We start from the raw sequence: 23,364 nt of genomic DNA, 5'->3' as shown, positions 1-23,364 counted from the left end.
GACTCAAATAAATAAAATCATGAATGAAAGAGGAGAGGTCACAACCAAAAAGGAAGAAATACAAACAATTATAAGAATATGTTATAAGCAACTAAATGCCAACAAAGTAGGCAACCTGGAAGAAATGGATGCATTCCTAGAGACATATAAACTACCAAAACTCGGGATCCCTGGGTGGCGCAGTGGTTTAGCGCCTGCATTTGGCCCAGGGTGCGATCCTGGAGACCCGGGATTGAATCCCACGTCGGGCTCCCGGTGCATGGCGCCTGCTTCTCCCTCTGCCTGTGTCTCTGCCTCTCTCTCTCTCTCACTGTGTGCCTATCATAAATAAAAAAAATAAAAAATAAAAAATAAACTACCAAAACTGAAACAGGAAGAAATAGAAAACCTGAACAGACCCATAACCAGCAAGAAAATTGAAACACTAATCAAAAATCTCCCAAGAAGGGTACTGGATGACTCAGTCAGTTAAGTCTCTGCCTTCGGCTCAGGTCATGATGCCAGGGTCTTAGGATCAAGTACCACGTCTGGCTCCCTGCTCAGTGGGGAGTCTGCTTCTGCCTCTACCAACCCCCCCACCCCCCGACCTTGTGCTGACTGCCATTATCTCTCACTCTCTAAGTAAATAAAATCTTTTAAAAAAGAAAGAAAGAGGGATCCCTGGGTGGCGCAGAGGTTTAGCGCCTGCCTTTGGCCCAGGGCGTGATCCTGGAGACCAGGGATCGAATCCCACATCGGGCTCCTGGTGCATGGAGCCTGCCTATGTCTCTGCCTCTCTCTCTCTCTCTCTCTGTGTGACTATCATAAATAAATAAAAATTTAAAAAAAGAAGATGAAAGAAAGAAAGAAAGAAAGAAACAAAGAAAGAAACAAAGAAAGAAACAAAGAAAGAAACAAAGAAAGAAAGAAAGAAAGAAAGATCTCCCAGCAAGAGTTCACAGCCAGAGGGCCTCCTAGGAGAATTCTAGAAAACATTTAAAAAAGGATTAATAGCAAACACTTAAAAAAGGATTAATACCTATTCTTAGGAAGCTGTTTCAAAAAATAGAAATGGAAGGAAAACATTTAAACTCTTTCTATGAGGCCAACATTACCTTGACATCAAAGCCAGATAAAGACTCCACCAAAAAGGAGAATTATAGACCAAGATCCCTGATGAACATAGATGCCAAAATTCCTACCAAGATATTGCCCAATTGGATCCAACAGCACATTAAAAGGATTATTCACCATGACCAATGAGATTTATTCCTGGGCTGCAAGGGTAAGTTCAATATCGGCAAATCAATCATTGTGATACACTACACTAATAAAAGAAAGGACAAAACCATATGATCCTCTCATTAGATACAGAAAAAGCATTTGACAAAGTACAGCATCCTTTCTTGATTAAAATTCTTCTCAGTTTAGGAATATAGGGAATATATCTTGATATCATAAAAGCCATATATGAAAAGCCCACAGTGAATATCATTCTCAATGGGGAAAAACCAAGAGCTTTTCCCCTAAGGTCAGGAACACAGGAGGGATGTCCACTGCTATTCAACATAGTACTAGAAGTCCTAGCCTCAAGCAATCAGACCACAAAAAGAAATAAAAGGAATCCTAATTGGCAAAGAAGTCAAACTCTCCCTCTTTGCAGATGACATGATTCTGTATATAGAAAACTCAAAAGACTCCACCCCAAGATTGCTAGAACTCATACAGCAATTCAGCAATGTGGCAAGATATAAAATCAATACACAGAATTCAGTTGCATTTCTGTACACTGACAATGAGACAGAAAGAAGAGAAATTAAGCAATCAATCCCATTTACAATTGCACCCAAAACCATAATACACCTAGGAATAAACCAAGAGGCAAAGGATCCGTACTCTAAAAACTATATAACACTCATGAAAGAAATTGAGGAAGACATAATGAAATGGAAAAACATTTCATGATCATGGACTGGAAGAACAAATATTGTTAAAATGTCTATGCTACCTAAAGCAAACTATACATTCAGTGCAACCCCTATCAAAATACCATCAACTTTTTTCACAGAGCTGGAACAAATAATCCTAAAATTTGTATGATACCAGAAGAGACCCTTGATAGCCAAAAGAATGTTGAAGAAGAAAACCAAAGCTGGTGGCATCGCAATTCCAGATTTCAAGCTGTATTACAAAGCTGTAATCATCAAGACAATATGATATTGAAACAAAAACAGACATAGATCAAAGGAAAAGAAAAAAGAACCCACAAATGACCCTAAACTTTATGGTCAACTCATCTTCGACAAAGCAGGAAAGACTATCCAATGGAAAAAGGGTAATTAATCTTTTTCAGAAAATAGTGTTGGGAAAATTGGACAGCCACATGCAGAAGAATGAAATGACCATTTTCTTATACCATACACAAAAATAGACTCAAAATGGATGAAAGACCTAAATGTGAGACAGGAATCCATCAAAATCATAGAGGAACACAGGTAGCAAACTTCTTTGACCTCAGCCACAGCAACTTCTTGCTAGACACATCTCCAAAGGCAAGGACACAAAGGCAAAAATGAACTATTGGGACTTCATCAAGATAAAAAGCTTTTGTGCAGCAAAGGAAACAGTAGACAGAACCAAAAGACAACCAACAGAATGGAAGAAGGTATTTGCAAATGTCTTATCAGATAAAGGGCTAGTATCCAAAATCTGTAAAGAACTTAACAAACTCAACACCCAAAGAATAATTCACTCAAACAGAACATAAAGACTCCTAACTCTGGGAAACGAACTAGGGGTGGTAGAAGGGGAGGAGGGCGGGGGGTGGGGGTGAATGGGTGACGGGCACTGAGGGGGGCACTTGACGGGATGAGCACTGGGTGTTATTCTGTATGTTGGTAAATTGAACACCAATAAAAAATAAATTTATTTAAAAAAATAAATAAAACTGAAAAATAAAAAAAAAATTTAAAAATTAAAAAAAAAGAATAATTCACTCAAGAAATGGGCAGAAGATATGAACAGACATTTCTCTTCTCCAAGAAAGACATACAAATGGCCAACACACATGAAAAAAGGCTCCACATCTCTTGGCATCAGGGAAATACAAATCAAAGCCACAATGAGATAACACCTCACACAGGTCAGAATGGCTAAAATTAACAAGTCAGGAAATGACAGATGTTGGCAAGAACACAGAGAAAAGGGAACCCTCTTACACAGTCGGGAATCCAAGCTGGTGCAGCCAATCTGGCAAACAGTATAGAGGTTCCTCAAAAAGTTTAAAATAGAGCTACCCTACAACCCAGCAATTGCATTACTGGGTATTTACCCCAAAGATACAAATGAAGTGATCTGGGGATCCCTGAGTGGCTCAGCGGTTTAGCGCCTGCTTTCGGCCCAGGGCATGATCCTGGAGACCCGGGATCGAATCCCACGTCGGGCTCCCTGCATGGAGCCTGCTTCTCCCTCTGCCTGTGTCTCTGCCTCTCTCTCTGTGTGTCTCTCGTGAGTAAATAAATAAAATCTTTAAAAACAAACAAACAAACAAACAAACAAACAAATGAAGTGATCTGAAGGGGCACCTGTACCCCCAATGTTTATAGCAGCAATGTCCACAATAGCCAAACCGTGGAAAGAGTCCAGAATGGATAAAGATGTGGTATATATATGTATATATACACACACATACACACAAACACATACACACACACACATATACACACACACACTGGAATATTATCCATAAAAAAATCTTGCCATTTGCAATGATGTGGATGGAACTACAGAGTATTATGCTAAGTGAAGTAAGTAAATTAGAGAAAGACAATTATCATATCTCACTCATATGTGGAATTTAAGAAATAAAATAGAGGATCATAGGGGAAGAGAGGAAAAATAAAACAAGAGGAAATCAGAGAGGGAGACAAACTATAAAAGACTCTTAATCATAGGAAACAAAAAGGGTCGCTGGAAGGGAGGCAGGTGAGGGATGGGGTAACTGGGTAACAGGCATTAAGGAAAGCACATGATATAATGAGCACACTGGATGTTATATAAGATTGATGAATCACTGAACTCTACCTCTGAAACGAGTAATACATTATTTGTTAATTAATTGAATATAAATAAAATAAAATTTAAAAAAAGAAATGATGCACATATGGCCAACTATTATAATTTAGCTTCTACTTCATTGGGATTGTGGGAAGAACTCTAGCTTTGTTGCATGAAGCTAAAGGCCTGTTTTCCTAACCACTGGATTCAGGAAACTCTATTTATTATCTTAGACTTAGACACTAAAAATGAGACGAAGTATAATATAGAATAGGGATTATCCAGATTAATTACTGATTTAGACATCTGGATAATTAACTTTTCCGAAGAATTGATTATGTCAGATCTAAACACAAATATTGCAGAGAATAATATACAATATTGATTCCAAGACGCTCTCTTGAGGAAGAAGGGAAGTCCAAAATAAGAACACTGAATCTTACCAATGATTAACATTTGATTATAATATTATACTATTTCAACTGAATACAACTAACCTGAAATCAATTATAACTGCCAAAATGTTGTTTTAATACTTTGAGCATAATGAAGCCAAGAGCTAAATTCTCCCTTGTGAATCATCAAATTGGTGTGTGAATACAAATATAGGAAGCTTAATGCTCAATAGAATGAATGCATTTTGTAATTCAATATACTTTATGGTGCAACTTCCCTGCATGAAGTTTGCTCAATCTTTGCACTACTGCTACTTGGGGTCAGATAATTCTTTTGAGGGTTGTCCAACACACCAAAGGATATTTAGCGGCATTCCTGGCCTCTACCCACAAGATGGTAATAAAACTCAATATAATTATGACATTCAAAAATGTCTCCAGACATTACCAAATGTCCCCGGCGGGGGGGGACAAAACTGCCCCTGGTTAAGAACCACTGCACTATGTAAAATGATAGGCACTTAAGAGAAGCACAATACTGATTAAGCCATGGTACAATCCCAGAGCTATTAAAAAAAAGATTACGATTCCACCTTCATCCTTCCTTACACTGAACGAAAAACAACCAATCATACTCAAAATTTCAAGTTCCTTATGGACATATAGTCATACAAGAGTGAAACAATACAGTAGAAACTCAGACATTTTAAATGGAAAACTATTCCCTACAAAATTTAGAATCGTGTTCCAAAATAAACAGTATTTAATAATATATACACTGGGGCAGCCCGGGTGGCTCAGCGGTTTAGCGCCGCCTTCAGCCCAGGTCGTGATCCTGGAGACCCAGGATCGAGTCCCACGTCGGGCTCCCTGTGTGGAGTCTGCTTCTCCCTCTGCCTGTGTCTCTGCCTCTCTCTCTCAATCCTCTCTGTGTGTTCTCATGAATAAATAAATAAAATCTTTAAAAATATATATATATATATATACACTGATTTGGGTATGACAGAAAATAGTTATTTTCCTACTTAAAATATTATAATTAGAGCACTTAAAATGTCATAAGGTTAAGTATCATTCACTCTTGATGCAAAGATTATCATATTTATGGATTATTCAAGATTTCTCTTTTCTTTCTTCCTCTCATTCACTGCTTGTTGGCCATTCCACTTCTTTCAAGTACATCCAACTGAGAAAGGTCAAGATAAATGGAAGGACCCACAGTTTAAACGAGTCACCTCTGCTCTTCATTAGAAGCACTGTTGACCAAAAAAAGAATGTGGCACAAAAGAACCCCAAGCAAAAGCCTGATTATGCCTTAAAATTTCACTCATCCCCAAACCTGCTGCTCAAGTTATGGAGAGTAAGTTGACTGTTAACACTTTATGCAAAACGACAGACGAGTTGACCATCCAATCAACCTGTTCACTTATAAAATTAATAGCGGCCAACTGTAAGCTACACAAGTTTTGGGAACAAGCACAACCGAGGAACGCCATCATCATTATTTCTATAAGCAATGTCTACTTAGCATCATAGGAATCCCTTACTGTCAGGCGGTCACAATCCTATCTCGGAAAAAAAACACAAGTGGAGAGGAGAGGGAAAACAGTGAAAGGAAAGCAATGAACTAAAAGGGTCAAGAGTTCGAAATTTACATTCTGGCTCTGCAACAAACCTGTGATCTCAGGCAAGAGCATTAACCTCTCTTGGGCAAAGTCTCTTCATTTGTAAAATGAGGACATCAGACTAAGTATCTTCCAGTGCAAAAGGGATACAACTCCAGCCACCCATTAGAGCCCTAACCTTCATACTCCTCCAGACTAGAGGTAGGGACCAAACCCTGTGAAGGCAGAAAAAGCACAGAAGGCTCTCAACTCTGTAATTGTACGCCAAGCTTACATGGCTCTATGGCCAACATATAATAAAATCTAAGCCTCACAAAGGACTCTCCTATTTTTAATCTCAAAGAGAGAAATCCTACCGTATTTTTTTTTTTAATTTCACGAAGAAGTACTGCGTCCAGGATGAGCACAATTTTTTTAAGTCACAATTTCCCAACTCCTGAGACATCCAATAGATTCTGCTTTCCTCTTAAAGACAAACCATGAGAGACTCCTAACTCTGGGAAACAAAGAAAGGATTGCAGAAGGGAAGAAGGGATGGGGGATGGGGTGACTGGGTGATGGGCACGAAGGAGGGCACTTGATAGGATGAGCACTGGGTGTTATACTACATGTTGAAAAATTGAATTTAAATTTAAAAAATAATAAAAATAAAAATATTTTTAAAAAGAGAATAGCACTGTTTCTAAAGATTAAAATCAATATAAACCAGGTGACCTGGTCAGCCTTTGTTGGCCACTGGTGCCTCTTATCTATGCCTCACTGTGTGGTTTTTGTTTCTGCCATAGATAAACTAATTTGTCCTACATTCTTTGGCACCTTCCCATTTCATGATTTATAAGTGCTTCAACCACCATACCATTTTAAGTAAAGCATTTAACAGTACCTAGCACATAGAATGCTCCATTAATGGGGTACACCATTCTGATTGTCAAGCAGGCAGTTTGGTATCTTAAACCAGGGTACAAGCTGCCTGGAAGCTGGATCTGTCTTACTCGTGTGAGGTTTCCCTTCCAGTGGCAGGGCACAGCTACAAAAATTGTTAACTCATACACACGCTGTCCCCAAAGCACCTTTTTAAACTCTTTCACTGGATCGTGAAAAACCAACTTAACACTGTGCTTCTAGTACCTGGTTTCAAAGTCCACATTGTTCAGGGCACAGAGGAGGCATGCAGAGCTGGTATCTAACGCTTGGGTCCTCCCCAGCCTTTAATAATATTGTCAACACCACTGCGCAGTATGCGCATCTTACAGAATGGAATGGGGGAGAGGAGTGAATGATAAATGCACGGTTCCACTAGACTAGCACAGAGGCAACGACAGAATAAGGTATGTAACTAGATTCACCTTTCCAAGTATAAATACATCAATCTTCATGGAAAAGAGGAAGTAAAAAAAAAATTAGTCTTGCGGTAGGCAAAGCAAAAAGCAAAAGTTATTTGTAACCTTTAGGTCACCTCAACCTTTCTGCTCCATCTCTGAATACAGGAAAGCTAGGATTTGATTTACATCATAAATTCAGCGATAGACACAGATTGCCTTTTCTGTGTGAGGAAACAATGCCTACAGTCACCATGCATTTTCATGTATGCAGCTGTGACCCTAGCGCTTTCAGAAGCATAGCATAGCACTTACTACATCAAATATGCATTTTAAAAGCATTTCTCTACCTGCTCTGAATTTTGATTCGAAAGTGCTGGTTGGAAGCCAAAAAGGGATTAAAAAAAAAACAAAAAAAACGCGCTGCAGATTTTAGGATTTTAAAAAATGCATAACAAAAAATTAAGGTGCCACAATGAATATTACTATAAAAAAGAAAAATTAAGCAATAATTGTGAATTATCCTGTCGTGTTTTAAGGCAAATGTATTTTTCCTTTCCACATAAGCTCCCAGGAAAAGAAGACTTTTGGAGCAAAAAGTATTTTAATTTTGACATTTTAACAAATTTGACTATTTTCTTTGGGTCCATAAGGTAGATAGGGAAAGTGTAAGATTTCTTTGAAAGTGTACATCATATTACATAATTCTGCCCACATACGGCACCTTTTGCAGGATTCCTATTTTGAGAGGCAGGGTTTTAATACAAGGTGTGTGCCAACGTCAGAAGTTTAAAACTTATTTTAGGTAGAAGGTAATGGCTGTGGGGAAATAAACACATACTTAGCATTCCAAAACTTCTATTAATAAGCTACAATGATTGCAAAAATATAAATTAAAATAAAATTGAATTAAATTTAAAAACTAGACACAGGATAAATAGGCTAATATGGCAAAAATGACATTTTATGCACTTACAGGCTTTTATCATCAAATTACCATAGCAATTTTTAGATTAAACAGCTACTTTTAGAAGGACTTAAAAGCACTTTCTAGTGGCAATTGCTAACTGGATGACTGTACAATATGTGTAGCTTATTCTTTCGGTCTGATTATAAATCCCAAGTGTAAACCCCAGGTGATTAGAACCATAAACTGTGAACAAAGACTTCCCTGGGTGGGAAAAAGGAGAGAAAAGAGGAAATGAAAACAGAAGCAAAACATGCAGTTCAATAGAAAGAATCAAACTGCAAAGAGCCAGATGGCCCCTGCAAAGTATTGGCTCTGCTTCCCCTAGTTACTGCCCTGGCTTCTTTCTTATCATTAACTCTGCTGGGCTTTCTCAGAGTCAGATCAGACGCTGATCATCTCTTCTTTCCCATATTCTTTTTCATGATTTTTCTATAAAGATGCCCATGTATCCATTAAAGCAAGAATTCACAAGCCCTCTGAAATGATACTGTAACTTTTTTGTTTTTTATTAATACGCAAAATTTTGAAGGCCTGTGTGTGTGTGTACATTTCTAACGAAGGACCAAAACTTTTTATGAGATTCTCAAAAAAGGACCACTGCCCCCCTCCAAAAACCAGTATATGTCAGCAAATTAAAGTATATCGAAGGTTATTACTATAATTCAGGCTTGTTAAATTCCCACTTAGAGAATTCCCAAAAGACTATAGAGTAAGCACTCTCCTCCCCCCAACCCAAAAAAAGGTTGTATATGATGTGCCCCAAAGTGGTAGCTCCCCAAGTATGGAAGTTTTTGGAACTTCAGCAAAATTAAACATATTAATGTATTCTACTAGTTCGAATCCCTTATGGCAGCTTGACTGTGTAGTACAGATGATTTAATAATGGTGTCATGCTTCTTTTATGCTAAATAAAACCAAACATCTACATCCCAATGGATCTCTTTAGATGATATATTCAATTACTGAAATAATCAGGTCCCCCAAAAGCAAAATGCTCACTTTGACCCCCACCCCCAAAAGAGAAATTTAGATGGTCAAGTTTTTAAAATGTTACAGGATTCCAAGTAACCTCATTAAGAAGAAGTAAATGTAATAAAATTTGCATAAAAATGGAAAACAGTAACTACTCTTGCTGAAGTTTTTAAATGCTTCAAGTTTTCGTGGGTTTTTTTGTTTTTTTTTTAATTTTTTTAAAGACTTTATTTATTTATTCATAGAGACAGAGAGAGAAAGAGAGAGAGAGGCGCAGACACAGGCAGAGAAAGAAGCAGGCACCATGCAGAGAGCCCGACATGGGACTCCAGGATCACGCCCCTGGGCTGCAGGCGGCGCTAAACCGCTGCGCCACCGGGGCTGCCCTAAATGCTTCAAGTTTTTTTTTGTTTTTGTTTTTGTTTTTTTAATTTTTATTTATTTATGATGGTCACAGAGAGAGAGAGAGGCGCAGAGACACAGGCAGAGGGAGAAGCAGGCTCCATGCACCGGGAGCCTGACGTGGGATTCGATCCCCGGTCTCCAGGATCGCGCCCTGGGCCAAAGGCAGGCGCCAAACCGCTGCGCCACCCAGGGATCCCTGCTTCAAGTTTTTATTTAAACTCTAATTAGTTGGAGCACCTGGGTGGCCCAGTAGTTGAGCGTCTGCCTTTGGCTCAGGGCCTGATCCCAGGGTCTTGGAACAAGTCCCGCACTGAGGTCCCCGCAGGGAGCCTGCTTCTCCCTCAGCCTGTCTCTGCCTCTCTGTGTCTCTTATGAATAAATAAACAAAATCTTTAAAATTAATTAATTAATTAATTCTAGTTAGTTAACATATATTAGTTTCAGGAGTAGAATTCAGTGATTCATCACTTACATATGACAATAACTACTCTTAATTTTTTTTTTTTTTATTTATTTACTTATGATAGTCACAGAGAGAGAGAGAGAGAGAGGCAGAGACACAGGCAGAGGGAGAAGCAGGCTCCATGCATCGGGAGCCTGATATGGGATTCGATCCCGGGTCTCCAGGATCGCGCCCTGGGCCAAAGGCAGGCGCTAAACCGCTGCGCCACCCAGGGATCCCGACTTCTTAGTCTTTAATTAAGAGTAGTTATTGGGATCCCTGGGTGGCGCAGCGGTTTAGCGCCTGCCTTTGGCCCAGGGCGCGATCCTGGAGACCCGGGATCGAATCCCACGTCGGGCTCCTGGTGCATGGAGCCTGCTTCTCCCTCTGCCTGCGTCTCTGCCTCTCTCTCTCTCACTGTGTGCCTATCATAAATAAATAAAAATTAAAAAAAAAAAAAAGACTAAGAAGTCTATTTCCAGGAACTTAAAAGCAATAGCTTACCTCCAAAATAAACGTACAAGGTAAAAACCCTAAAAATTCACTAGACTTGGTAGGCATACAAAAAGTTACAGAATAAATAAAATGTGGTACATCCATGCAATGGAATATTATTTAGCCATAAAAGGGAATGAAATATTGACGATGCTACAACATAGACAAACCTTGAAAACATTATGCTAGGTGGAAAAAGACAAGCATAAAAGGCCACATATTGTAGGGTTCCAATTATATAAAATGCCCAGAAGAGGCAAGTCCACAGATAGAAAAATTAGTATTTTCCAGGGCCTACAGAAGAGATACTAGGGAGTTACTCTTAGTGGGTAAAGAGTTTCTTTTGGGGGTGATGAAAATGTTCTGGGATTAGATAGTAATAATGGTTAGGCAACTTTGTGGATATAAAAAAAAACAACAACAACACTGAACTGTAGGGTTTAAAAAGGTGAGTTTTATGGCATACAAATTATATCTCCAAAAAAAATGCACTAAAAAATATTTCAGGGGCACCTGGCCACTTCAGTGGATCATGTGACTCTCAAACTCAGGGTCTTGTGTTCGAACTCCATATAGGGTGTAGAGATTAATTAAATAAATAAAACTTCAAAAAATTTTTCTCAAATTTAACTTGGCCACATACTATCTTAGATTTAGTTAACCGTTTCTTGATTTTAGAAAAATTCATGTGTATCATGTGAAGTATAACACCAATAGAATCCTAATGAAATGAATTTCCCTTAAAAAGGAAGCAAGTTCAAATCAGGAACCTCATATATTACTTCAATACACCTGGTTGATTATGCCCTGTCTTTAAAGATTTTTATTTATTTATTTCCGAGAAAGCACAAGCAGGAAGAGCAGCCCAGAGGTAGGGGGGCAGGGGGCAGAAGCAGGCTCCCCATTGAGCAGGGAGCCTGATGCAAGGCTGGATCCCAGGACCTGGAGATCATGACTTGAGCTAAAGGCAGACGCTCAACTGAGTGAGCCACCCAGGGGCCTCAATTACACCCATTTTTAAAGGTGCAGATGTGGGATGAAATAAGGCTTATGCCATTATGAAATGCCATGATGTTGTTTGGTTATGAATGGTTAGCCATTCATCCAGTGATTCTCAGACCTATTTCCACATCAAAATCCCTGGAGATTATTAAAAAATATACAGATCCTACATACCCACACTGGGTGACACCCAAGCTTTCTAAATCAGCATCTATAGAGGCAGGGCTTCAGAATCTATAGATTAAATGCATTTCCAGCGATTCTTATCATTTCCACCTGTCCATTACCACTAGCAAATCTGAAAGGAGTGGTAGACTAGGGAAATCACCATTTTGAAATAATCACAGTGAAAATTAGTTGGGAGGTTGGGGGCATAATGAGGTGCAGGGTATTTGCATGGTTCCAAGAGTCTTATCCATAGATTGCTTATTAGTTACAAGAGAAAAATGATTAACCCTAGAGTAAAGAAACAAGACATCACCTTGACTGGATAACCAAAATTAAAATCACCACTGAGGGGTACAGAGCTGGCTCAGTCAGTGGAGTAAGTGACTTGTGATCCTAGGGCTGTGAGTTCCAGCCCCATGACGGGGTAGAGGTTACTTGAAAAAGAAAAAAAAAATGTTTAATTAAAATTACCAGTGAGGGATAAAATGGACATCAGTGCCTCCAGGTGTGATATCCTAAGGCATTACTTTTATAGTATTCCAAAATGTCAATATCATGAAAGACAAAAGAAGAAGAGAAACAATTACAGACTTTCAAAGACTAAAAAGACATGACAACTAAAGGTAACATGTGATCCTAAATTAAACCCTACACACTAAAAATACAAAGGAAAAAAGTATAAAAGGACATTTTTAAGACAGATGACAAAACTGCAAGTTGGATTATAGATTACTATATCGATGTTAAATATTCTCAATATAATAACTGTTCTCAGATTATATGAGAATACCCTTGTTCTTAGAAAATACACACTGCTGAATATACACAATCTACTCAATAATTTTTTTAAGAATTACAGAGAGATAGAACAATAAAGCAAATGTGGCAATATTGAAAAACAAAAACAAAAAGAAAAACACTGGTTGAGGGAGCCCCCCCAGGTGGCTCAGCAGTGCAGGGCGTGGACCTGGAGACCCAGGATCAGGCTCCCTGCATGGAGCCTGCCTCTCCCTCTGCCTGTGTCTCTGCCTCTCTCTCTCTCTCTCTCTCTTTCTCTCTCTCTCTTTCTCTCTCTCTCTGTCTCTCATGAGTAAATAAATAAAATCTTAAAAAAAAAAAAAAACTGACGAATCAGGGTAAATGGAATATGGGAGTCTTTTGTACTATTCATGCATCTTTCTGGAATTTTGACATTATTTTAAAATAATAAGTTAAAAAGACAGACTTTAACTCCCCACTCCTCTTTCACTAAAACCCGATGTCTCTGCCACGACCTTGGGTATTCTAGGCCATGGCCCTCTCCTGGGCCTCCATCTCGGCCTCTCCATGCCCTGAACACTGAGCTCCAGCCCCTAGGCCTCCTGTTCGGCACTCCAGCGTACCAGCTCTCTCTCTCATGGCAGCACGGAGGCCCGTGCTTCCACCTAGGTCTGCCAACACTCTTTCTGGGCTCCTCCTGTGGTTGACTCCAGCTCACTCCTCAAAATGGATGGAAGAGAGATCCCTGGGTGGCGCAGCGGTTAAGCGCCTGCCTTTGGCCCAGGGCGCGATCCTGGAGACCCAGGATCGAATCCCACATTGGGCTCCCAGTACATGGAGCCTGCTTCTCCCTCTGCCTGTGTCTCTGCCTCTCTCTTTCTCTCTGTGACTATCATAAATAATAATAAAAAAAAAATTTTTTTTTTTAAAAATGGATGGAAGAGAAAATGCAGGAGTTTAATGCTGAGAAAAAGTTAGGCATCAAAATTAAAACCAGGGCTACATTTGATGTCCACAACCACACAGTGGTCCTCATGCATTTTGTTGCAGTACTTCTCTTAGGATTCTCATTTTCCTATGTGATAGCCCTCAGGGAGGAATGTTTGCCTCAAGAGCTAAGTGAAAAAGATCAATATGAATCATCAAGTACTTTAGCCTCCGGGACACACATCTTTACATTCTGAAAATTAACTCTCCACCTAAATAAAGTACATAATACTGTCCAAAAAGACGAACGAATACACAGAGTACGCATAACTAATCCACTCGGGGTATAACCGTCCATTACCCTTGGCCTCATCACCCATTTCGGAGCACACCATCTGCCAAAAGCCTTTAATATTCCCTCATTCCAGAAAGTACAGCTTGATGTTGATCAGACCAAACCTTCCACAAATAAGATTTTGAACATTTGCTCTGTGTGCATGTCAGCCACTGTCTGGCACATCAGAATGCTGCACGAATTCTGAAACAAGCAGTCACTGCTCATGAATTCACAGCTACTTCTTCACTTCAGCAAAGGGAAGAGAGATCTTGAAAAGATTGCCATAATATGAATATGCAGAGGAAAAACGAAAGGCAGAAGCACATGATAAAATTCCAGGGGCAGGAAGGGAAACATGGCATAGTACAAAGCAACTGAGAAAATGCGCTTCGATAATTTATGAATCGTAAAAACTTAGTTTCATTATTCATCCTCGCAATTGAAACACCACTCCAGATTCGTTCTCTGCCACACTAGGGTCAATATTCGAGAATGTTTAAGTAACTTAAGTATAAGTGTGTCACAGAAAAGTGGAGTTCAAGCTAACCAACAGAAAATCCAGACCAAACAAAGTGGGGGAAAGATAAACCTAAACCAAAGGATACATTCATAGCAGTTTTTAACAGGTGGGGGGCCAGGAGGTGCCTACCTGGCTCAGTTGGTAAAACAAGCGACTTTTTTTTTTTTTAATTTTTATTTATTTATGATAGTCACAGAGAGAAAGAGAGAGAAAGGCAAAGACACAGGCAGAGGGAGAAGCAGGCTCCATGCACCGGGAGCCCAACGTGGGATTCGATCCCGGGTCTCCAGGATCATGCCCCGGGCCAAAGGCAGGCGCCAAACCGCTGCGCCACCCAGGGATCCCCAACAAGTGACTCTTGATCTCAGAGTCGTGAGTTCAAGCCCCATGGTAGGTGTCAAAACGACTAAAAGTAAATAAACTTTTTTTAAAAAGACAATTATTATAAAATTGTTCACTGGTAGAAAAGAGGTTCTGGGCAGCCCGGGTGGCACAGCGGTTTAGCGCCGCCTGCAGCCCGGGGTGTGATCCTGGAGACCTGGAATCGAGTCCCACGTTGGGCTCCCTGAATGGAGCCTGCTTCTCCCTCTGTCTGTGTCTCTGCCTCTCTCTTTGTGTCTCTATGAATAAATAAATAAAATCTTAAAAAAAAAAAAAGAAAGAAAGAAAAGAGCTTCTAAGATTTTGAAAACTATTAAAGGGATCCCTGGGTGGTGCAGTGGTTTGGTGCCTGCCTTTGGCCCAGGGCGCGATCCTGGAGTCCTGGGATCGAGTCCCACATCGGGCTCCCGGTGCATGGAGCCTGCTTCTCCCTCTGCCTATGTCTCTGCCTCTCTGTGTGTGTGTGACTATCATAAATAAATAAAAATTAAAAAAAAAAGAAAACTATTAAATGCCTAAAATCAGGATCACAAACCTGTTGCCCTTGGATCGTATCCTATGGACAGATGTGTTTTATCTGCCTACCCTGTATTTTTAAAAACCAGAATTGTTTTCTGGCATTTGGTGGTCAGGAGATTTCATATAAAATGTTATTAACATCGAAAGATCAGAAGGTCTAGCAACAATGAACCCGTATTGCCTCATTTCAACAACTGGCCAGCAGTTTGCCACCCTACCAGCACACTGAAAACCATCTAATCTAGGAAGCTTTGAAAAACCACTGATGCCTGAAGCTAACACTAGTCCTTCTAGGAAAAGCCCAGGCACCTGTACCTTTAAAAGCCCTTTGGAGGCTCTACTATGCAACCAGATTCAAGATTCATGGACCGACAATTTCATATGTAGCATATGCTATGTATAAATGTGCTGTGGTATTCTTCCAGCTAACCCCATCCTAAAAAATCATTGGAGCTGAAGCCACATTTAAACATGCCCATTTAGGGATCCCTGGGTGGCACAGCGGTTTAGCGCCTGCCTTTGGCCCAGGGTGCGATCCTGGAGACCCAGGATCGAATCCCACGTCGGGCTCCCGGTGCATGGAGGCTGCTTCTCCCTCTGCCTGTGCCTCTGCCTCTTTCTCTCTCACTGTGTGCCTATCATAAATAAATAAAAATTAAAAAAAATAAAAATAAAGTCCTAGTTGACCTGTGTTTAAAAAAATAAAATAAAATAAACATGCCCATTTAATCTGAAGTCACAAAACAAAAGAAAGGTCCAGCTTAGTAATATGAACTTTATTAGCCATACACACTCTAGTCTAATGTAACTCAAAGCACAGTCAGTACACTACCTGTGCATCTAAATCTCATTAAAATGCAGGTTTCCAGGCATGTTCCAGACAGACATATCAAAAACTCTGGGACAAGCTCTGGATTCACTGAAAACCAGTGTGGTTTCTTAACAAGGTGGCTGGGGGCTCTCTTCCTCTCCTGCTCCAAACAAGCATCTACATCTGACAATGAAGAACACTCACTTGCTGGGGCCACAGGATTATTGCTTTAAATAGAGCAGGGGGGTTTAAATCTCTTACAAGCTCTCTTGCATATATACTTGGCTGGCTCTCCCTGGACAGCTTTTTCCTTTAGAAATAAATGCTTATTAGTTCTGATCTTGGCCTCTCTATTGTCCGTGCTAGATGTGGTTAAGATGAACTTAGTGCCTTGGTGCTCAGGAGGAAACAGACTTTTTGCCTCCCAAACAGGGAACAGAGGCAAGGAAGACAGGATTAAGCCCCTTTGTGTACCCCTAAGGGATTCCTTGCAGTTTCTACGTGGTACCTCTAAGCTCCCACAACCTCAAGTGATATTTCTCAATTGTGAACCACAAATGACCTGTATCCAGATCACAGCACAGCTGGGTAAACATGCTGATTCCTAAGTCTAGTATAAAACCGACGGAATAAGAATGTCCAGCAAGGGCTTGAAAAGCTGTTCCATTAACAAGCTCCCCAGGTACTTCTTAGGCACAGAAAGTTTGAGGACCAAAGGGCTCTAGGTTCAACAAAGAAAATATCCACTCTAGAGCTCCTTTCGTAAAATTCACAGGAACCAAGGGAAGCTGCTCACACCTCCCTCTCTTCACTCACATACCGGCGTAACATATGCAAGGCAGCACCAACTCATTTAAAATGACCACATATTGTTTTACTAGAATTCAAATTAAGCAGCTATTAGGACAAGAAGTGAAAAATGCTTCAACTCCAAAATGGTATGCTATCCAAGTCCTTAAAACTATAAAAAGAACACAGATGAGTTTCATTCCCAGAAAGCTCCCAATTATGTCATACTACTACCATTTTATCTTTTTTTAAGATTTTATTCATTTATTTGACAGAGAGAGAGAGAGAGAGCACAAACAGGGGGAGCTGCAGGCAGAGAGAGGAGAAGCAGACTCCTGGCTCAGCAAGGAGCCTGATGCAGGGTTCTATCCCTCGACCCTGGGATCATGACCTGAGCTGAAGGCAGATGTTTATTAACCAACCAAGTCACTCAGGCACCCCCTACTACTTTTTACGTTTAATTTTAATTTTTTTTTTTTTTTATTATTTATTTATGATAGTCACACAGAGAGAGAGAGAGAGAGGCAGAGACACAGGCAGAGGGAGAAGCAGGCTCCATGCACCGGGAGCCCAACGTGGGATTCGATCCCGGGTCTCCAGGATCGCGCCCTGGGCCAAAGGCAGGCGCCAAACCGCTTCGCCACCCAGGGATCCCTTACGTTTAATTTTAAATTAATCTTACAGTATAACCAGGGAACACCTCTCAGTGGAGTTCTGGGCTTCTCATAACCCTTCTACGCTCCCATACACAGCTCATCAGTTGCCTCTCCAAAGCTGGAGGATATTCCGAACCAACATGTGGCAAAGAAGGCTGTAAAACAGCATGACAATTTCATGCTTGACTCAGGTAATCATAGCTCTCTTGAGGGGAATCTGCTCTTCAGGCTCACCTCTCCTCTGTTTCTGCCATCCACAATCCCCCCTGGAGGAACTTAAGGCTCTTATACACTCGATTACACTCTACTGATTTACAGTGCCAAACAGCCATTCACATAAGGGCTCTCCATAAACATTACTGGATTATGCCAACTCAGGTGATTGATTCTGGACCTCTTAATGTGCTGCCACTCTAAAGACACAACTTACATAACCAGTAGGATTTCAGCTCCTCGCACTGGGTTCCCTACCACACCTTGCGCCTACTTGTCCTTTAAAAAAACCAGACCACAGTTGGAAGAACCAACTAGAGGAGGAAATGAATTATAAAGCAGGACACCACGTAAAACATTACAGGTGACTGATGGTCTAGCACTCACACACAGTAATGACAATCAGTGTGAAAGGGAGAACAATTCTAACCCTTCTGTTGACAGCATTTCCTTTTACCACCATCTAAACCAGAGCCTCTTTAACTTTTAAGGTGCCTACAGATTACCTGCAAAATCTAACTGGAATGCGGGGTGCTGATACAGGTAGTCTGAGATGGAGGACGAGACCCCACCCTCCTAACAGGCTCCCTGGTACCACTAACGCCGCCACGGATCTCCGCTCTCCATAGTGTAGCAGTGGAAAGAAGCGTCAGTACCTGGGAGCGAGTTACTCGAGAATCTCGAGCCCACCCGAGACCTAAAGCAAAGAAAGAGAATCTTTTGTTCTGCAAGGTCCCAGGCGCTTAGCATGCACAGTGGAGCGGCTGACATACCATCTCGTACTCACTGGGAATCAGAATTGCTGGATCTTTTAAAAAAGACAAATGCCTACATCTTACGGCAGAGATTGATTCAGTTGATCTGGGGTATTTAATTGTTCCTATGCTTGTTTTTTTTGTTTTTTTTTTTTCCTATGCTTGTTTTAAAGCACACCCAGGGGGTTCTAATAAGCGGCCAGTGATGCAAATCACTGAATTAAAAATACCCAACTGGATGCTATATGTTGGCAAATTGAACTCCAATAAAAAAAAAATTTTTTTTAATAAAAATAAATAAAAAAATAAAATACCCCACTGGGAGGAGGGAAATATGGAGTGCCTGCTAAAGGGTAAGGAATTTGGGGGAATGTGAAAACATTCTAAAATGATTATGGCAATGGTTGTGTAATTCTGTAAATAACCTAAAAACCACTGAATTGTATACTTTGAATGGGTTCAATCCTGTGGCATGCGAATTATATCTCAATAAAACTGTTATATAAAAATTTAGAATTTTAATGGCCTTCCTATTTTAAAATAATTAACTCCCAAGGAAAAACAACAAAATGGATTTCTTTTCACTCCCTTTTCTAAAGATTTACTTTGAGAGAGAGAGAATGAGCAAGAGCAGGGGGAAGGGCAAAGTTCGGGGGAGAGAATCTCAAGCAAACTTCACGCTGAGCCCAGAGCCCAACACGGAGCTAGATCTCACGACCCTGAGACCCTGAGATCGTGACCTGAGCCGAAACTAAGAGTTGGACGCTTAACCAAATGAGCTACCCAGGCATCCCTGGAATTTTTTTCTATCCTGGAATTCTGGCCTAAAAGTTTGAAATTCTTTAAAAACAACAACAAAAATGCAGATGTTTATATGACTCATCTAGAAACATTAAGATCTGCTCATCATCTTCTTAGGTTCAATTCTGCTTAAGGTAATAGATGAAGAGAAATCTGAAATGAAAACCTTGTTATGTCATAGAGCACCACACTGTGTAAGAAAAAAAAGGAAAGAAAAGCATATTTATCATTTTGGAAAAGTTTACACACCCCAAGTTTCCAGGGTATTTTCAAAAAAATAATTTTCCTTTTGCTTCCCCAATTTAAAAATGTTAACTTAAACTAATAAGCTAACAATGAATTAGTCGTTGTTCATTATTCCAAATTTCCTGTACGTTTGAAGATATTCAGAAAAACATGTTAAGAAAAAATACATAAAATGAAAATCTGCCCTTGTTAAAAAATTGGCTTAAACTCTCAACGTACTCAATAAAAAAAATTACAAAAAAAGTAAAAAAATAAAAATAAAAAAAATAAAAAAGATTACAAATAGCACTAAAATTTCAAAACAGATCATTATAAATTAGAAGACACTGTCTGTTTATTACAAAAGGAAAGTACTCTAAGAACATGTAATAAGCACCAGCTGGTATTTTGGAGACTCTCTCATAGATTCTGATAGCTGTGATGTCAAGTGTTCAAAATTATTGGTGCTACATGCTCAAGCCAATGATGGTTCATTAGTACCCAATTTATTTTCACTGTCGGATCACCAGAGCCCTGTAACCCATTTCCCCTTAGAACCAGTGCCCTTGTTTATGATCCCATGTTCGTATTCTTCTGAAACAGGCACATTCTGGATGCATCGCTAAACAGTTCCTAAAACAATATACACTAGTTACATGGCATCTTCTGGGGCACTCTGCTCACTAAGTAAGAGCCCCTCTCTTAAGAAATGGCTTTCTGGGACCTTCAAGGCAATGGTTAGGGTCACCTTTATAAGTAAGTATGCATTCCCTTGTCCAAACTCTTCAATAAAATCCAATGTAATTCACTTTAAAAAAATTTTTTTTAAGATTTTATTTATTTATTCATGAGAGACACAGAGAGAGAGGCAGAGACATAGGCAGAGGGAGAAGCAGGCTCCCTACGGGGAGCCCAATGCAGGACTCCATCCCAGGACCCCAGGATCACGACCTGAGCCAAAGGCAGATGCTCAACCCCTGAGCCACACAGGTGCCCTGTGTATTTTCTTTTTAACATAATTCTACCATGTTACATTACATAGATGACAAAGAAAAGGCAAATCAACACTCCCACTTACTAACTTTGCCCTGGGTATTAACCCTTAGTTTCCTGTTACTTTTTATCCTACACTCCTACCTAGACTAAACCCCTCCTGTTTTAAGTACATTTGCTCAATCAACTCTTCAGTTTTCATAATATTGGGAAGATGGTTATAGCTATCCCAGAGCAGAAAGATTTTTGGGGAACAGATTCTAATTCCAAGGAAGCAACCCTGAAACCTATAGTGGTGATATTGGCATGTTTCACCTCTATCTCAATCCTCTGCATCTTTGAAATACTAACTTCTTGAGAGGTCAAGACCCACCATCACTGTTGAATTAAATAATTTTTAATCAATGAGCATATCTGTTCATAACTTAGTTAACAATTCACACACACACACACACACACACACACACACATTTTTTTGAAGGAAGGAGAAATGACATACCGAATGGTATATAAATTCCGAATATTCTTCTCCCCACATTGTCCTTCCTTAACAGCTTGCATTTGTAGTAATTTCATAATGGCTTTTATCAATCCATGTGTATTCCTGTAAAGAAACATAACATGTTAAATGCTATAGATACAAAGTGGATATTCCAACCCGGCACTCAAATCTACCATCTTTAAATAATTGAACACTTGCCACCCACACTGAACAATAACCACCCACATGCATCCACCTCATTCCAAGCACAGCCAAGAGGCCTCAAGGTAGACAGCTCCCATCCAACACATTTACAAGAGAAGGGGAGCCAAAGAATCAAACCACCAACCTATCAATCACCTCCCTACACACACTTGGGGGGTATCAATCAGGAAAAAAAAACATTCACCCACATAATTGCAGGCAGTGACCACATGAGTTGCCCATACTGAATAATTAAGTCCTTCATTTATAAATATTAGTAGACCATGAATAAATAACCAGACATAGGAAATTGATTAGCCACTCAAAAAACTGGGCCTGGGGACCATTCAGACAAATAACCCCTAATAAAATAAAGTTAATGGGAGTGGGGAATAAACCTTAAATTTTTTCTTTATCCTCTGTAAGAGGTAAGAGGATAATATATCAAAAAAAGAAAAAAAAGAACAAGAAGAAAGAAAAGAAACAAAGTGAATAGCCTGTCTTTTTTTATTATTGTTAATTTTTTTTTAATTGTGACATGGAATTCTTCCTGCTTTATTGAGGTAAAATTGACAAATACAATTGTAGTATGTTTAAAGTATATAATGTGATATATGCATACATTAATTATGGCAACCACTTTATAATTAACACATCCATCAACACATTTTTTTTTTCAGTGAGAATGCTAAAAATCTACTGTCACCAATTTCAAGTATACAATATCATATTGTTAGCTATAGTCACCATGCTGTACATTAGATCCTCAGAACTTGCTCATCTTATAATTGGAAGTTTGTACCCTCTGACCAAACTCTCCCCATTTCTCCCACCCAGCCACTGGCAACTACCATTCTACTGTTTCTATGAGTTTGGATTTTCTTTTTTTTTTAATTCTACATATAAATGTTACCATTCAGAATTTGTTTTTCTCTGTCTAGGTTATTTTATTTAGCATAATGTCTTCTAGTTTCATCCATGTTGTCACAAACTAGCCTGCCCTTTTAAAATCAGATTCTTCCTGGGAATGAAAAAGAAATCTTAGAAATAAAAAAATACCACCTGTTAAATTAAAAAAAAAAGTAATTATTTTTTAAATCCTGGTTGTTCATATTTATGGAGCATCCATTGTAAACGAAGTACTCCCCAAAGTGCTTAACATGTATTATGTCATTTACTATCCAAAATATAGTAAGTTACAAATCATTGTTAACTTTATTTTTAGACTAGGACTTAATTAATTGCTATCATTTGGAAAAATTATGCGAGGTGTTATTTACTCTTTTATGACATTTAAGGTCATCCAACTGACATAAAATTTGCCCAAACCATCCAATACAGTAGCCAACAGCCACACGGAGCACATGTAATGTGGCTGATCCAAATGGAGATGTGCTATAAATGTAAAATACACGATGGATTTTGAAGACTTAAGAAACAAAAAAGAATTACAAAAAAATTACATGCATAATTTTTTATACTGACTGTACATGGAAATAATATTCTCAGTACATGGGGCACATAATATATATAATTAAAATTAACATCACCTGTTTCTTTTTACCTATTAATGTGACTATGAAAAAATTTTGAATTATATATGTGGCTCACATTTGTGACTCAACTTTCCTTATCTAATAATTTACTTTTCATATGACTAGAATTTTAGAGAAGACAGATAACAGACCTATGATTTTTTTTATTGAAGAATAATTAAAATACAGTGTTACATTAGTTTCAGGTATACAATATAATGATTCAACAATTCTGTACACATCACAGCGCTCATCAAGACAAGTGTACTCTTAATCTCCTTTATCTCACTCATCCTCTCACCCCCCCCCCTTCCTCTGGCAACCATCAGTTTGTTCTCTGTATTTTAAGAGTCTGTTTTTTAGTTTATCTCTATTTGTCTTTGTTCATTTGTTTTGTTTCTTAAATTCCACATAAGTGAAATCATATGGTATTTATCCTTCTCTGACTTATCTGTGACTTATCCCACTTAGCATGGTGGACCTCTAGGTCCATCCATGCTGTTACAAATGGCAGAATTTCAATCTTTTTTATGGATGAGTAATATTCCATTGTGTATATATATCATACATTCTTTATCCATTCACCTATCGATAAACAGTTGAGTTGCATCTATATCTTGACTACTATAA

The 23,364-nt window shown here is 39.2% G+C and overlaps 1 protein-coding gene across 2 annotated transcripts in view; it reads right to left on the bottom strand.

Moving 5' to 3' along the window:
- Positions 1 to 23,364, bottom strand: part of FOCAD (focadhesin) — a 312,226-nt gene that overhangs the window by 233,513 nt on the left and 55,349 nt on the right. For both annotated transcript variants that reach the window (XM_077912127.1, XM_077912128.1), the window contains exon 5: positions 21,014 to 21,118. In XM_077912127.1, the coding sequence (XP_077768253.1) occupies positions 21,014 to 21,118 (105 nt within the window). The remainder of the gene's footprint in view (positions 1 to 21,013; positions 21,119 to 23,364) is intronic.

The sequence above is a fragment of the Canis aureus genome, chromosome 10, assembly GCF_053574225.1.
Source record: "Canis aureus isolate CA01 chromosome 10, VMU_Caureus_v.1.0, whole genome shotgun sequence".
NCBI lineage: Eukaryota > Metazoa > Chordata > Mammalia > Carnivora > Canidae > Canis > Canis aureus.
Note: the sequence above shows the minus strand (reverse complement) of the source record. Positions and strands in the feature narration are given on the sequence as shown.